The sequence below is a fragment of the Hippichthys cyanospilos genome, chromosome 11, assembly GCF_059441005.1.
Source record: "Hippichthys cyanospilos isolate Australia breed blue-spotted pipefish chromosome 11, RoL_Hcya_1.0, whole genome shotgun sequence".
NCBI lineage: Eukaryota > Metazoa > Chordata > Actinopteri > Syngnathiformes > Syngnathidae > Hippichthys > Hippichthys cyanospilos.
Window position 1 is genome coordinate 9,734,852 of NC_142379.1, and position 16,910 is coordinate 9,751,761.

At 41.4% G+C, this 16,910-nt stretch overlaps 2 protein-coding genes across 5 annotated transcripts; one reads left to right on the top strand and one right to left on the bottom strand.

Moving 5' to 3' along the window:
* Positions 1 to 1,388: 1,388 nt before the first annotated feature.
* Positions 1,389 to 13,382, top strand: slc1a5 (solute carrier family 1 member 5). The gene is made up of 8 exons (XM_088427084.1): positions 1,389 to 2,021; positions 7,067 to 7,109; positions 7,197 to 7,265; positions 7,353 to 7,519; positions 7,851 to 8,084; positions 8,465 to 8,659; positions 8,765 to 8,899; positions 9,032 to 13,382. The coding sequence occupies exons 1-8, from the start codon at positions 1,507 to 1,509 to the stop codon at positions 9,243 to 9,245; spliced, it is 1,572 nt and encodes a 523-aa protein (XP_088283210.1). The 5' UTR covers positions 1,389 to 1,506; the 3' UTR covers positions 9,246 to 13,382.
* fkrp (fukutin related protein) lies at positions 12,378 to 16,673 on the bottom strand. 4 transcript variants are annotated; one of them, XM_088427081.1, is made up of 3 exons: positions 16,534 to 16,673; positions 16,078 to 16,167; positions 12,378 to 15,442 (listed from the first exon to the last, which is right to left on the bottom strand). In XM_088427081.1, exon 3 carries the CDS (start codon positions 15,341 to 15,343, stop codon positions 13,748 to 13,750), a length of 1,596 nt encoding a protein of 531 aa, XP_088283207.1. In that variant the 5' UTR covers positions 15,344 to 15,442; positions 16,078 to 16,167; positions 16,534 to 16,673; the 3' UTR covers positions 12,378 to 13,747. The 4 variants fall into 4 exon arrangements, with proteins under 4 accessions (XP_088283207.1, XP_088283206.1, XP_088283205.1 ...); XM_088427080.1 differs by lacking the exon at positions 16,534 to 16,673 and adding an exon at positions 16,244 to 16,308 and having other exon boundaries at positions 16,078 to 16,162; XM_088427079.1 differs by lacking the exon at positions 16,534 to 16,673 and adding an exon at positions 16,230 to 16,290 and having other exon boundaries at positions 16,078 to 16,162.
* Positions 16,674 to 16,910: the final 237 nt, after the last annotated feature.

The window sequence follows — 16,910 nt, forward strand, 5'->3', positions numbered from 1 at the left end:
CCCGCAGGTATGGTCCGAGTATACATCGGAGCGGGTCAGTTGGTGTTGGTGCCGCAGCAGGTTCATGCCCAGGCACAGTCTGGGACGCAGCCGTGACCGGCCGTCCCTCGGAGGCCACTGTGCCTGCCAGCATGCGGGTCAGCACTGCCACTCCGGCTCCTGCGGAACTTCAGAACATCCCTTTGCCAACGCTACCTCATGGTTTTCACGCTGAGCGTCTCACCCTTACTCCCGTCGCACCTGGGGCCCTGGTGTCACATACACCGCCCAGGACCGGACTGAGTCTCAGGGTGCCAGACTGGTGAATACCCTGTGGGGTTTTCCGTTATGCCTTTCTGGGTGTTCGGGGGGGAGCTGTGTGGCGGACACTAGGACTATGTCTCTCACCCAGTAGGCATGTCTCTATGATCCTTTGATGCTTTGAACCTGTTGGCTTTGTCTTTGCTGTTTTGGACTTTGTTGTATCAGTTTTGTGATGGCATGCGAAGAGTAAAGATCTCCACTAGCACAGCAACGTGTGGTTTCTTCGCCTCGCCACAGTTTCATTAAAAAAAAAAAACCCTGTCACTTTGATGAACACTTACGCCTACTACACTATGCACTTTAAAAGAGCTATATTGTTGTATTTTAAGCTTTCTATAGTTAAATATATGCATATTTATATATATTTATGTACAGTATATATAATAATGAGACCTGACCTTTGGCACATTGGCAATTTTGATTCCAGGGACGGTGCTGAGAGCATAGAGTAAGAAAGGAATTTTTAGAAATGCATCAATTAAGGAAAATAACACAATGGGGGTGTTCCTTACTAACCACGCCCTTTATAAATAAGATTTTTATCTAGAACATTGTATACCTAAACCTTTTTAACATGAAAAAAAACAAACAAAAGAAAAAGCAACATAAATCAACTCTTTTTACAGTGTTGATACAGGTTAGTCTAAAAGCGAAAAACCAACCAAATGCAAAAACAGACAATTCTTATTTATAGCAATCACACTTCACATGGGGAAAATTAAGTCCCAACCCAAGGCTCCATTGTTTGAGAAGGGCTGGTTAATGGTGGTAAATTAACATTGTTATATAGTTAATAGCTCAAAAAAGCAGAATTTCCATGATACGCGCATTTTGATTTTTTTTCCCCAATATTTTCATTTGGGGTCGAGTTGACTGGGGTTGTTTTCATTATTGGCCTGTTTTTATCCTTTTTTTTTGCGGCCCCAGTACAGATGTCGTTTTTTTTTGGGAGGGGGGGGGTCGATACTGGGGTTGAATATTCTTCATTTGTCAGTATTCCTAAAGGCATACATAATTAGGCCCCGCCTCAATTGACGTCACGCTGAGCGAGCCTTTTCCGGTCCCGCTCCTTACCATTAGCGCCAGTGCCTGCCACATTCAACAAGCAGCGACCGGCAACAAACTTCCGTCGAATCTACCTCACAACTCGCACTCCCGTTTCAAAGTTGTTCCGTTTTTTTTTTTCCGTGGCAACTCGTAACCATGGCCGACAAGTTGGAAGACGTCAAAGCGCACAACGGCGGCGAGGAGCCGCTGCCCAACGGCTCGTCCCGCGGCGCGGCGGAGCCTCTTTCCGAGCGCGTGAAGCGGATAGTCATGGCCAACCTTCTGGTGATTATGACCGTAGCGGGGGTCATCATTGGCGTCTTTATCGGCCTCGGCGTGCGTAACGCGGAGCTGTCCCGCACCCAAATCATCTACGTGGGTTTCCCCGGCGAGCTGCTCATTCGGCTGCTGAAGATGATCATCATCCCTTTGGTGGTGTGCAGTCTGGTATCGGGGGCGGCCAGCATTGACCCCAAAGCCCTGGGCAAGCTGGGCGGCTGGGCGATGCTCTTCTTCCTGGTGACCACGTTGATCGCCTCGGCTATCGGCGTGGTGATGGCGTTCATCATCAACCCGGGCTCGGTCACTCTGACCAAACCTAAAGTGGCTGGCTTGGATGACAGCGTGCCCGAACCCAAAGAAGTCATAGACTCCTTTTTAGACTTGATCAGGTGAGCGAGTTACTTTGTTCACATGTTTTACATTTATAGGTTCTTTGTCCATGTGGAGCACTAAAGCACATGGCACTGTTGTCTATAGTATGGTATAGTATGCTGCTGCAATCAACTCGTGTAGTTGCATCAGCTTCATGTCGTTGCCGGTTAAATTAACACTCCTGGCTCAAAAACGGAGTCCTATCACACTTATTAACCCCAACATGTTCCACTCACTTCCATTCATTTATTTATTTATTTTCTAAAAAAATAAAAGTGACAGCGAGTTAAGTCAAGTTTGGTTGAGAAATTGTTCACAAGGACATGACGAAATACTGCATTACCTGTTGGGACAGCCCCACTTGGTAAAAAGCCAGGACAGCCTGTTGCCTGGCAGGAAACAACTTCACAAATCCTCTTCCTCAGTCAGGTCCTTATTAAAGTATGAAAAGAAAAGGGGACTTCACACTGTTCATATGCTTATTGACTCCAATTTGCATTTGTTTGCAAAAGATGCGGTATCACGCACCTCTCAGCGGGTTTTTCCTCTGAAAGTACAGTAAATTAATGAATCTATTCCAGCACTTCTCAATATTTTTTTTTGCAAAACCCCGACTGGTAAAGAGAATTTTTTTTTGCTCCCACTCGCCGTTGACTAGAAATAAGATCATTCTCTTTTAAAAAAAAATGGCATAGGTATACCTAAAATAATATCACTAGAATGTTACTAGAAACATTTTTGACCGACCAAGTGAACCGTTTGATGCTGTTAAAAAATATTAAATCAATAAATATTTCTAAATCTAACACACATGTGGTAGAATTGACAATAAAGCAAACTTTGACTTTTGACTTTAATCTGGAACATTAACACGGGAGCACAGATAACTTTAACGTGAAGAAAAAGGTACAAATGTGCTGATTATTTTTTTTTTAAGTACAATCTTTAATGTGATTTAGAACAATGTTGTTGACACATTTTAAAAAGTTAATAGCTCCTGCACAGACATTGAGAATAGCCTGGTGTCATGTATGTGTAATTACACTTCACATGGCACAAGCAAAGCATGTCCCCCAGAGTCATATGCCCCCCCCCCCCCCCCCCCCCCAACTACTCTTTGAGAAGGACTGCTTTCTTCTAAAGTGATTATATAGCATTTATGAAAGGCGTTTGGTGAAAAAAAATCTTTAGAATCAAGCAATCACTTTTCTATATGTACATTGTGTTTTAATGAAGAAAAATTATTTGCATCATGATGTTATTCATACATCACTGTATCAATTGGCGTAACACAAAGAAAACCCACATTTTTGCATTAACCTGACCTTAATCCAAATGTTTACTGCATGTAAACTTAGTCTGATATGTCATGATGACAGCATGCATGATATGTCACACACCCGTTACAAGCTAAGTTTAAAAGTAAACAAGGCATCTCAGGGTCCGTTATCAAGAAACATACATACACACAGAAAGAAAAATTCAAATCTCCAGACCCATTCGGATCTGCTTGAAATATCAAGCACCACCTCTGAACTCCAAATACATGGCTGCGCTCCTTTTTTTAAAAATAAAAGTCACAGGTATTTCTTTTATTTATTTTTTATTAGTGTTCCATGAGGTTTTAAGTATTTCTAGACTGGATCAAATTTTCTTGTTTCATGGGCTGTAGGGTCTTCACCCCTGAACCAGAGCCAGACAAATCAGACTAAATGTATCCTCGGATGAACAATGTTAGTCTTGCATAAAAAGTTACTCGGACCTTGTTAGGAATAACATTAGTTGAGTTCTTCTGCGTGCAAATAAAGATACTGTAGTGTTACAGTTGTGCTAGCTTGAACAAGGGGGTTCCGTGTATAACCTGGGAACGCATCCAAGCAGGGCACACACACAGACTCAAACCGAGCCATTATGATAACAGAACAGCAAGCCAAACCCGTGTCTCTTATTATAGCGATCCCTCTCACTTGGTGTCCTGCTGTCCTTTGACAAGAAATCCCCACGTGGCAGCATGGCTACTGCTGTTCAACAAAGCGTGAAAACCAAAACAAAAAAGGGGCCTGCTGCTCAACCGGCGCAGCTGGCCACGTGTTCGACACGTCTTTATTTCACACATATAACTGCAACACTTCCTTGAGACACACCGGCTATATCACTGTTGACTTTTGTTTGTTTTTCCCGCTTTAAAATCTCTACAGTATCGTGCATCAACTGTCAAAATACTAGCCGTGACTTTAAATGCGGGATTGGATACGTAGAAATGTGTCATTCATTAGCTGGTTAAGTCAACAGGATTTTGCATACTCCCCGAGGGAATGTACACAGCTTGTGCTTTTACAAGACGCCACACAAAACACACCTGCAAACGTGTGATCTATTACAAGAACGGTATAAAAAATAATGCGCTTCTCTTGTGGTAAACTTTTACATTTAGATGGAATTTTAGCACCACACACACAAATAAAGTATTGCAAGAATAACAACCTTAAAAATACATGTAATGGAAAAAAAAAAGGCATTTATCAGAAAAAATGCTATGAGAAGAATATCCTAATACCGGAACATAATCATCATTTCTCAAGAATAAAGAGAAAAATCTAATATGATGACAAAAATATATTTGATACGTTCAATAGTTATTTTACTAGAATATGGTCCTTATTTTACAAGAAAAGCAAGTTGAATATTACACAGACATTCAACATTTACTATCATAACTCATGACTTTTTTAATTTTTTATTATTATTATTATTTTTTGCTCGTACAACTGTCCTGTCATTTTTAGTAGGGATAGACAAGTTATCAGTGCCGATGTTCAGCATTTTGATGAATATCAGCATTGGCTGTTTTAAAAAATATGACAGTTGATAGAAGATCAAAAAGCTAAATACAGGACAGTGTTAACTTCTTCGTTTATTTGGATTTTTACCAAACTTTATAACAGATGCTCCTGACTCTGATAACAGCCCCTTTTGTTTTTGTTTGAAACTAAATAAAAATTAGGGAAACTAACATTTGGGTTGGTTTGAAATTTTGGAAAACTATATTTACTATATAGAAAACCAAGAGGGCGCTCTTTACTAGCTACTAGTTTACTTTGGTTTAAAAAAAAATTTTCATGACGTGCTATGATAGTTTCAGCTTCCTCAGCTGTTCTTTTATAATTTCAAAACAAAAATGTCTATTCTCTAAGATATAAAATGATTAGCTCATGAACCACGTTTGATATTTTTATTGTCCTCTAGAGGGCTCTGTTGTTTAGAAACAGTAGAAATTGAACGCATTTCAATTGCATTCACCTTTATGTTCAAACCAAGAGCACCACCTAGAGGAATGACACAAAATACACAAATAGTTTGAGGCTTCATTTTCTCATCTTTAGGCTAACATGATGATGATGATGATGATGATAATTACAAAAAAAAAAAAATCAACATGCTTAGAGGAATTTAAACAAAGAGTTGAAGATGAAATATTTTCTTATGAATGTTTGACATTTTTTCTCTTGAAAATGAATATCAGGTCCAAATATAGTGTTAAAGGTCCCATTTTTCTGGCATTCCGGGTAACAATTGAGCACACCTTAAAAATACAGATGATAGGGAGGAAGATGAGGACACTCCTGTGCAGTTGTCATTCCCTAATTTCCTTTGAAGGGAGCATACATATTCCCTCATTTCAAGAGGAGCCTGGGCAAAACAATCTGACACGCCCAAGGTTCCGTTTCAAAGGTTCCTACCACCATTTAACATGTAAGTTACTTTACTTTCCCGGAAAAAGAGATATATATTCTTGTGACAAAAATGAGGTACTAATAACCAAAATATCCGTGTCCACTTTCGAACGTCAAAACGTGTCACAATAGGTTACTAGCATCTTGATCACTAATAATCGGTATGGTATTGGCCCTGTAAAAAACATATTGGTCTAATTTTTAGTGCTGGCATTCAAGCAAAATCCCACAAATATACATACATTTCTCAATTATGCATTTGTTGCTATTCATCCTGTGATCCAGTTACATGCCGACCAGTCACACACATGACTTTAATCTGGATGTAGCCTTGCTATGCCTTTCATTCAGAAGGGAGGAAAACGGCCCAAATGAGCATGTGAAGTTAATTCCCTCTTACTCTAAATCCATTAGCGAAGAAGAGAGCTCCAGCTGGGCCACATAGATTTTTTCTTGGGCGAGTTCTGTTCTTCTGTTCGAATCTCGGTTCTTCAGTGGATACATGCGAACGATTCTGATGCTCAAAATGTTTTTTCATGGCTGGCTTTCTTTTCTGTACTAGAATTTAGTTTTTCTATCGGTGGTGTTAGTGGTTGTATGTCAAGTCTATATTTGACATACAACGGAACAACCTAGTTTGAAGAAACTTGCCGTGGATACAGTGAATTCGTCCGAAGCCTCTCAAACTAGCGCCAAACTAGTTTGTTAAAGGAACATCTTCCAATGTGGCAATTGTGCAATGATGCTTAATTTAAACTGTAAAATGGTATTCTCACATCTGTCCAAATTATAACAGAAAAAAATAAGTAAAGAAATTGACTTTTGGGACACCCTTTATGTTAGATTGGTGGCAAAGGCAAATTGAAAGCTGCAGCTGTTTCCACCTGATCAAGTCAAGTGAGGTTAATATACTGTATTCAGCACAAAGGAATCTCAATTGACTTCACATGCCTTAAGTTCACAAGGATCCAAAACATCCCATGGTCCAAACCTCCCAGCATTGTGATTATATCATTAATGTCCAGAAGGCATCAATCTGTTATCACGATGTTGCTTCTCTCAAATTGAAATAGGTTTGATACAAATCTCAATGCACGGGGTTCAATTTAGTGGAACAATTCGATTGGGTTTGATTCTGTGCGCTCGCGTCTTTTGAATCAACTTGACTTGTGTGGCTTATACAGGCTTGCTTCTGCCAAGCCAAATTCCATCACTTGTGTTATGCTTTTAATAAATTGCAAACAGAACTTCATCTGAGCTTCATCCCGATCATGTGAATGCTAAGGAATGCCATGTGTTTATGATTCTATTGTTTGTTTTTGCCACAGAAACATCTTTCCCTCCAACTTGGTGTCTGCCGCCTTTCAGTCGGTAAGTACTTCATCTAGATTCAGTCTAAAATTTTAATTAACAAGGAAATATTTCCTTGAGTTTGAGCAAACTATCTCTCCTTTGCAGTATGCCACAAGCTATAAGCTGGTCAGCACAAATGGAACAAATGGAGTCCGTAACATAACAGTTGAAAAGGTGAGTAGGGCAACATGATTGTGGCCAATAAATTGCATTGAATTTGGTTCTTTGCATGTGTCCTGACAGTCCTGTGTATGCACATAGGTTCCCTTTGGAACCGACCAGGACGGGATGAATATTCTGGGTCTGGTTGTGTTCGCCATCGTTTTTGGTGTGGCTTTGAGGAAGTTGGGGGAGGAAGGCGAGATCTTGATTAAGTTCTTCAACTCCTTCAATGAAGCCACCATGGTGCTGGTCTCGTGGATCATGTGGTAAGATTTTCGGTTTAACGGGTTGCATAATGTTCGAAGACCTTTCATTTTTCCAAAAAAAAAGGCATTTATAATTAAGTGGACATGTGTTAAATGATGTTCTGTTTATAATAGTTGTATTTTTCAGAAAAAAAAAATCTATTGTTATCCAAATTCTCAAAACCCTTTTTCTGTAGGAAAGAATACCAAAAATACTCAATAGTTCCAGGTCTAGTCAGGCCCATGTACAAATTCTAGTTCCTGAATAGGTACCGAATGTGGCTATAGTGAAAGATGTGCAGTAAAAAAAACAAAAACAGCTTGAAGTTAACATTTGTTTCAATTCCTCCAGGTATGCCCCTTTCGGTATCATGTTCCTTGTTGCCGGCAAGATTATAGAGATGGATGACGTTGGTACGCTGTTTGCCAGCCTGGGAAAGTACATAGCATGCTGCATCGTAGGGCATGCCATCCATGGCTTCATTGTGCTGCCCGCCATATACTTTGCCATCACAAGGAAGAACCCGTATACCTTCCTCTGGGGAATATTCACAGCTTTGGCCACAGCCTTTGGAACAGCCTCCAGGTAATGACTTAGCACATTTCTAAAAGTAGGATTCCATGCATAACTGTCCTTAAAACAGTGTAGTTGTAAACGTAGAAGACTTTTGTGTTAATTCTGAGCAATCAATTGGGAATAGCAGTCTGCATTTGGCCTTGAGTCCCCCGGGATTGATTCAGATCAGATCTTTAAAATACGGACGAATGAAACTAAGCGGATGGTCAACCAATAGGGCTCTGGGAAAGAACCTGGTGGAACACCACTCCTGATAAGAACAAAGTTGAAAAACCGTACCAGTAAAGCTGACCAGGAATTTTGAGTGCTTCTTTTTTTTAATTTTTTATTTTTTTACATCTCCAATACCTCCTTCTGAAACTCATGACTGGCCTATTCACACCCTGCAGCTCCGCCACGCTTCCACTCATGATGAAATGCGTGGAGGAAAACAATGGTATCTCCAAGCAAATCAGCCGCTTCATCCTCCCCATCGGTGCCACCGTCAACATGGACGGAGCCGCGTGCTTTCAGTGCGTGGCTGCCGTTTTCATCGCTCAGCTCAACGACTATTCCCTCAACTTCATCCAAATAATCACCATCCTGTAGGTACCCCAGAAGGGCAATTTGCGATGGCCCTGCGGTTTTATTAGATTTTTTAATTTTTTTTTTGCGTTGTTGATGTCTTTCTGTTTCTGCCGTCGGACCAGAGTGACTGCCACGGCGTCCAGTGTTGGTGCAGCAGGAATACCCGCTGGCGGAGTGTTGACCCTCGCTATCATCCTGGAGGCAGTCAGTTTGCCCACCAACGATATCTCTCTGATCCTTGCTGTTGATTGGCTCGTGTGAGTACACGACATTGTGACAGCCAGCGTCACTGCTTGAACTCCTTTTGCACAATTAAAAATTAGATTACGCTAGTTTTTGAGGACAATTTGTAACTGGCTACCGTTAAATTTCCTGCCGTTGTTTTCTAGTGACCGCACGTGCACGGTACTGAACGTGGAAGGCGACGCCTTTGGAGCAGGACTTCTGCAATACTTCGTAGACCGCACGGCCAAAAGAGACGAAATAGCGGCGCCGGGTGAAGCCAGCCCCGTCCCACCCACCCCTGAACACTCCCCGCTTATTGAGATGAAAGGAATTGAACATAGGGACAACAAAAATACACACCAGGATGGCGTTGTGTAATCGAAATACCGACGTCACATCTGACATCGTCAAACACTACCGTGGAAACTGCAAGTAGAAGCAATGGACCTATCTTTCTCTACATGTGATAAAAAGTTTGTGGAGCGAGGACGTACATGATGCAGCGCAATAACATTTTAACAATTTTAAACAGGAATATTCTCACATTTGGACAATCAATTTGTAATTATGTTCGATAGCAATACATGAATGTAGAAGACAAGTGATTTCTTACAAGGTATGTCCCAAAAAGTAATTTATTGGTGGTGCTTGTGTTACATTTTAAATACCCTCTCCTTTAATGTCGCATCACTGGCCCCGTGTGAGATAACTTGCAATTGTCATCACTTTTTAAGATGACGTTTAACAAAAAGGTTAAAAGAAAATTTGAATCATCGTCCCTAACTGCTGTAATTGAAAATTATTCAAATGTTGTCATTGTGTGTTAAGATGTTGCGATTGTAGTGGTTGCTTGGGCTATCATATAGATTTGCCACATTGCAATCACAACATTGCGACGATCTTTAAAGGGGAGTTTGCAGTTTTGAGACTCATGTTCGATGACCTCTCACAAATGACCTCTCTTTTCCTGTGTCTTCTTTGAGCCCACCCAACTCCCTGATTAAGGCTGTACCCTTCATTGTCATGCATAAGCATGACTTTCAAACATGAAATTTAACATCACATGAAGAACGCTGTCCAGTCTAAACAAAGTAGCAACCAAGCTAACACTTGCACTGTGAGCAAGCCAATGTAAGCTAGCCATGTTTATTATGCAGATAGCATGGATCAGTCATATTAGAGCTTTACGATAATACCAAAACATTGTTTCGATGTTGTTATTTTGGCATTGATAATCGATTTTAGCAATCAAAAAGAGGTGATTAGATGTACCTGTCAAACGGTAATGTTGCTAATTTGGCATTGCTTTTCAAATATCTCAACTCTTTGGGGTCCCTTCCCTCTTCTTCCATTTGCTAATTTTATGTCCAGTTGCTAGCAAACAATGGATTTTCATTATTTTCGAGAAGTGATATTCCAAAATCGTTTCAGAAAAGCTCCTGAATCCCAGGCTAACCGGACAACGCAAGGCAAACGATCAGTCATGGCTTCTGTTTCTTAAAAGATCTGCAAGCTCTCCCTTTAATGGGGTAAATGTTTGACATGTTAGGTTGTTTAGAAAAATGTTTTCAAGGTTTATTTGGGTTGCAAACTTCCTTTTTCATGCCATGCTGGAAGTCTGCGATATTGAATGACAATCACAAGACTCGTAACCCAAATCGAGTTGTCTGTTGTTATACCAAGATATGCCACTTGAAGAAGCTAGGCTAACTGTTAGCATGCGCGAGCTCAACTGAATCCTTTAACCACACTCGCATTTGTATTGGAACATTTATGATGATTTGTCCCAACAAGTTTTCGATGCGATGTGGGAGTAAATATCACTTGTAAGGTCCAAATCAGAAGATGAGCGCTTAGGATAATCTGAAGATACTTATGATAGCCGGGCCTGAACTGATTTTGATCAAAGGGGCGTAAAAATGCTTATACATGTCCCGATTTTCAGTGCCTAAAACGGTAAACTAAGAGTGAATCAACAGCGCCTCAGGTGGCTGTAGTCAAGTAGTACACTCCTTTTTTTTTCTTCTTGAGTGTCTTTGATCAATTCATCCATTTTGTTATGTCTTCCTTACTCTTGATGTTGTCATTTTTTTATGTATGAGGAAAAGCAAACAATAATGCAAACGCTAAGTAATCGGACCTCTGTCACTACACCTCAGGTTGTGAACTCTGGCTTGAAGACTTTTTTTTTTTTCCCTCAAGACCAAAAATCCTTTTCAATCACTGTGGGAGGTTGGGAGATTACCCCCCCCCAAAATGGTTTCATCAGCTTTATTTATTTAAGGTATTCCACACCAAATTTAGTAGAAAAGCTCAATCGCTTGGCCGCAAAGGTTAAACAAGGCTATGTATGATGTCTTTTAATCAAATAGCCAAAGTTGTATTTTTTTTGTTCTTTTATACTGTGGTGTCTGGTATCCTTTAGGATATCATTTTATGCTATGTATATGTTTTAAGGGGCTTCTGTTTGGTTCCTGGTACAACCAGCCCACCCCCATTTATGTTGTGGTACTTTACAATCTTTACCAGGGAGTGGAACTCGTCACACTAGTTTTGCTATTAACTCCTGCGGTTATTTTAAGTCAGAAACATCACACTCATAAACCAAAAACGAAATAATAGGCCAAACTTTACATCTGTTACACTGTTGGTATAAATGTTTAGACACTATCTTTTCTGTCGATGCATTGGCTTCCGTTATGTGTTTTATATTTCTGATGTCTGCACAAGGGGGAGGGTGGGAAATGAAGTCTTTTGAGTTCAATAAAAAAAATAGTTTTTTCTCAGCACACTAAACAGCTCGGCGTTAATCTGTGAGTTTATGTTCATCTGCATTTTGAGAAAGCTCCCAGAGACACTTGCCGAGTTCCTCATTGATTTAGAAGCACAGTACTAAATGGGAGACTATATCACAGCGCTGCTGTTTATACATTGAGCAATGATAGGAATGGGATGATATATATACAGTGTGCTGCATCGACAGGTGCAAAGCTACTTAAGGGAATTAGGACACTTGCCCAATAGCCTGACGTATGTGCTACTTAGCAGTGACAAAATATACCATACTGTATCATCAGTGTTGGTTTCTTCAAAACTGTCATGCATTATTTATTCCATATTACTGTCATTCCAAAGTAATTAGTTACCATATAAAATTACTGTATTTGAAATGTAGGTCATTGCACTACTATTGCATTACTTTTACATTGCTCTCACCTACATACTCGGAAATATGGACAAAAAAACAATATAAATTAATATAAATTTAAAGGGTTTTGGGGGGGGCTATATATTGCATTGTAAGTAAAATATTACTCAATTTTTGTGTGTAATGCCTTACACTACAGCGTTAACGCAAAAGGTTATGCATTACTCCCAACACAGTGTATCATGTACTGTAGTACTAAAGTGTATTAAACACAACTCCCATATTAGTTTTGATAATGCTGGGCAAGGCCCCAATGAAGAGGGCTTGAGCCCCCTAGTGTTCAAAAGCAAGATTCACTACAATGATAGAGAACATGATTTATTTATGACAAAGGGGTTCTCACAACCACAAAACGCAAACGTTGCTTTATTATAGTGTGCTTATTTTTTCTCCATACAAGCACTCAAAACTCACAACAGCAAAGACATTTGATTTCACCGAGAAACAACAATCTAATAATATACTTTCAAAAGTGCAAAAACTGTTCTGTCCACAAAATCAGTGCAAATGGGGTGAGATGAATTCATTAAATAAAGCCACGTAAGGGCAAAACATATTTACTCTTACATATTGTACAGTATTTAATGTCAAAATGTACAAAAAAATCATTTTTACAATACAGCATACACATTTTGAAAAGTGTTTTGTAATGTTAAGCACATTTTAATCTGCAATGTAAAGATCAATCAGTCATACATGACAATGTTTGTAAACTACATTTGTTTGAACAGTCATTATGACCTGACTTGTACCTGATAAATATAATCTGTCAAAAAACAACAACAGCAGCATGTGCCTTGAACTTGAAGGACAATAAAACCCTATCACACCTGACAAAAAAATGAACCAATCAGAAACAGAAGACTCATTTCTTACTCTGTAGAAATTACAGCCTTCTTCGTCCTCATATATGTCCATTAAAATGCTGACATCCATCCATTAAAATGTAATGTATAAGTATGCAAAGCTTTGTATTCATGTTTAGTACACATTTTAAAGTGTTCAAATTTGGTCCCGTTTCAGATGAACTTTCTCCTACATCATATCATTCAAATGAGAATAATAGGGAACAGGAAAATGATGCTGTATGTTAAAGGGCATCATGTATGAAACATGTTTTGTCTGTGATTTTCCCTGATGATGTAGCTTGTGTAACTGCATACATTTATGGTCTAAACCTAAAATACCAGTGAATTCATCGGTTTATGCTTTTCGCATGTTCCTACACTTGAAAATTCAGTCAGTTATTCTTATATATTTGAGGGGGCTTTGCTATATATATATATAAATAAATTACTGGCTCTGACTATTGGTATTCCCATTCATTTCAATTGGAATAAATGGTTTGAGGTACAGTACACGAGTTTTATCTTACGAGCATGGCCATGGCACAAATTCAGCTTGTATCTCAAGGCACCATTGTACTATACTGTTTGACTATGTCAGGGGTCTGCAAGCCACAACTCCAGGTCAGCTGACTACATGAGCCACATGGGTTGAATTGACAAAACATTTTTGGGTGGTTTCAAGTGCATCAAAATGGCTCTTCTGAGAATTGTATGTTGCTAGGTCTTGGTTGTATGTGCACATGATCAATCATAGCATACTGTGCTATGCATAGCATGCTCACAAATCCCCAAGTATGAGCGCTTATATGTCAAGAAATATGCCCTCATAATTTGGCCCGGTCCAATCTTTTTTTGGCAGGGTTGGGGTACTGGGGATTCTCAACCACCCCCTCTCCAAATTTGAGCTCCAAGAAGGCGCGGTGGTTATTCGGTCCATAAGCATTGATACCCGCAAAGGGCATGGGAACGAGCGGCTGAAGGAAGTGCTCGGGAAACTCCACATCCTGCTTGTGCTCGGTCCACGTGTCTTTGGTCATGACGCCGTTGCGGGGGTAGAAGGGCCACAGGTCCACATGCAGGTGATTGGCCTCGCTGTATTGCACCCTGTAGAAATCGCCCTCCACCGCGCGCTCCCAAACGAAGCCGTTGGCGTCCACCAGCGAGCCGGAGTCCAGGTTCTTCAAGTGATCACAGTTGGGCACGTCTTCCAGATAGATTCCCAGGTCAACGTCGTAATCCCACGGGATGATGTCCTGGTGGCGGACGGCGCCCAGCAAAGTCCCGCCTTCCAGCCAGTAGCGCACCCCAGAGCTCTCCAGGATGTTGATGACGTATTTGGTGGTTTCTCGAAGAGCGCGAAGACAACACGGAGGCGTCCAGCGATCCAGATAGAGGTAGTCCGGCGTGTCGTCCCGCACCGTGCCGAAGCAGCGAGGCGTCTCCTTGCTGCAGCCGTGCCACTGCTCCTTCTCCTCGGGCAGCAGGGTACGCTTCAGACCAAAGCTTCTCATCAGCTTCCCCGTGGACTCCTTCAGGCGAGTGTCCGCCTTCCATTGGTTGTGAGCCGAGCTGAAGAGAGGCCGGTGGTTGGCTGAAAAACACGGACTCTCTAGGAGCTTGACCTTCCAGCCCCTCAGCGTAGTCTGGATGAAGAGCGAGGGGAACAGGGGTCGGGCGAGCGGGACGGAGAGATTAAATAGATCTTCGGCGCGGATGAGCACCACGGCGTCGCCCTGCAAGGCCGTGCACACGCTGCCACTGCTACCGGATGCGCCCGTCGAGTAAGTGGCGGTCCACTCGCGGAGGTTCACCCTCAGGTGGAGACACTGCACGGCGGATCGCACCAGAACGGGTGAAGCCACCAGCTTAACTGGACCGCCACCTTCGCCTTCCAGCTCCTTAATCAGCCTCTCAATAGCTCGGGGCGGCTCAAACTCCACACCGTCAGGTACGAGAAGAACAAACTCCGTCTGGACGTGAAACTCGGGCCTGTGCGCTTGCGGCGGCTGGTCTGGGCTTGGAGAGAGCACCAGCAGATGGGAGCCGTTGGGGAGCTCCAGAGGTGGGTACGGAGGTGTGTCGGCCACAACCAGGAAGGGAAGTTCGGGTCTTTGTCTCAGGAAGGAATTGGCGACGTCGCTGACGTAATTCTCAAAGTTCTCAAACTCGCGGAGTAGCACGGTCACACGCGGGCTTCGATTATTTGACAAGCCGGCCACTCTGGGCTCGGCACCAGGCCCGACGAGTCCCCCTATGCCTCCCCCCAGACCGGAGGCGGGAAGGGCGGCCCTCCTGGTGGACCTGCCGTGTTCCCTCCTCTTCTCCATCATTTGCTGCTGAGCCCGTGACACATAGTAAAGGATGAGGAGGTTGAGGATGATGGCCCCGGTTAAGACGCCTTGGCATAGAGTGATCCGCATGGCTACAAGGGTCAAAAATCAGTCTCCGGTACTGTTTGAAGGAAAATCTCCGGCCTTTAGGTCCCCATTGGTGTCACGGGAAAGGACATTTAGTCCGAGCTGTAACACAGGAAAAACATATACTATATTTTCTTAGACGCTTGGCATCATGGAAGTAGTGGATAAGCTAAAGGTCAGACTTTCTAACTACTATTTTACAGTGCTGTGCAGGTCCATTCTGTAACTTTTGTCTTTTAAGAATTCTTGCAAGAATTCTGCATTTTTTTTCTTTTTGGCATTTGCTATGCTGAACCTGCCTTTTAGACTTATAATCCAGAGACCATTTAAATGTGTGTTAGTAAGAGGTCTCCCTCTAGTGGTACTGGTATTAAAAAAAACAACTCATCAGCTAAATACAGTACTGTACATTCATTTTCTGAACCGCGTAATCCCTCATAGCGGTTGAGCAAAATTTGCGTTTAACTTTCCAGAGCAGTTTGCATTAACTCCTTAGTTTCTTTGATAAAACTGTTCAGGTTTCTGCCCGACTACAGAATTTTGCTTTATCGTGACAATTATGTTATAATTTCCCCACATTTGCCAGATAGCTTTTGATTAAACAACGTTTCATAATTTCGCAGTAGTTATGTTTCTAGTGATTTTGATTCTAGTGAATTTGATTAATAATTCCCTTCCTTGCAGCACCTGATTTTTCACAGATGTTTTTAAACTTTTTTTTTCATATCACAACTCACCGACAGTTGAATGCAGTCAGTTTCTTCTTTGCACTAATTTGTAGAACACATGCCATTATTTCGTGACGTGAGTCGTTCTTGTGGGCTAACCTTGCAGGAACGAGAATGCCAGTTAAATCACATTTTAAACTAATAGTGTGAACTGTACTTACATGATTTAACGTACTAGATGTGCATTAAGCTAGGTAAGGTCAGAGGAAACCAAATGAGCAGCTGTTCGGTGCATGTCAGCTTTCGCTACCAGGCTAGCTTTCTAGCGTGTAATGCACATCTCGATATTGACAACGTAATTGCTTCCGGTTAGCGGGATTCAAAATAAAGGTTTTGCAGAAATCAAAACAATTACTCAACACTGCATTCGTACGTGCTTATCATGCTACGACGTCTATTTCTTTTTCGGTAGATTTGTTCGGTTAGCGTTTTATTTTAAGTGCCAGTTAGCAATAAGGGTCTTACTGGAAGTGATTTTCATCCTCGGACTGCGTTTATAAACAGAGAGCGCCTCTAAAACCGGAAATCAAAATGTATGTTGGCTATTCTACTATGACTTATTAAAAACAGCCTCTGCTCACAAATTAGCAGGACATCATCTCCACTGGCGAAACATTCGATTTGTATTACATAAAACACGGCTGTATTTTACAACTGCAGACCGCAGTTGGGTATTTCCAGTAGCAAACACAAGGAGGAGGAAACAGATTATGGATTTTAAAAATAAGAGCAAAATAAAAACATTTATATTTTGGATGGAGACAATCCAATAGCTTTGCTTTGTTAAAAGATGATAAATCCGCGGAGTAATGTTTCATGGCAAAGTTGGTTCACTCAGGCCT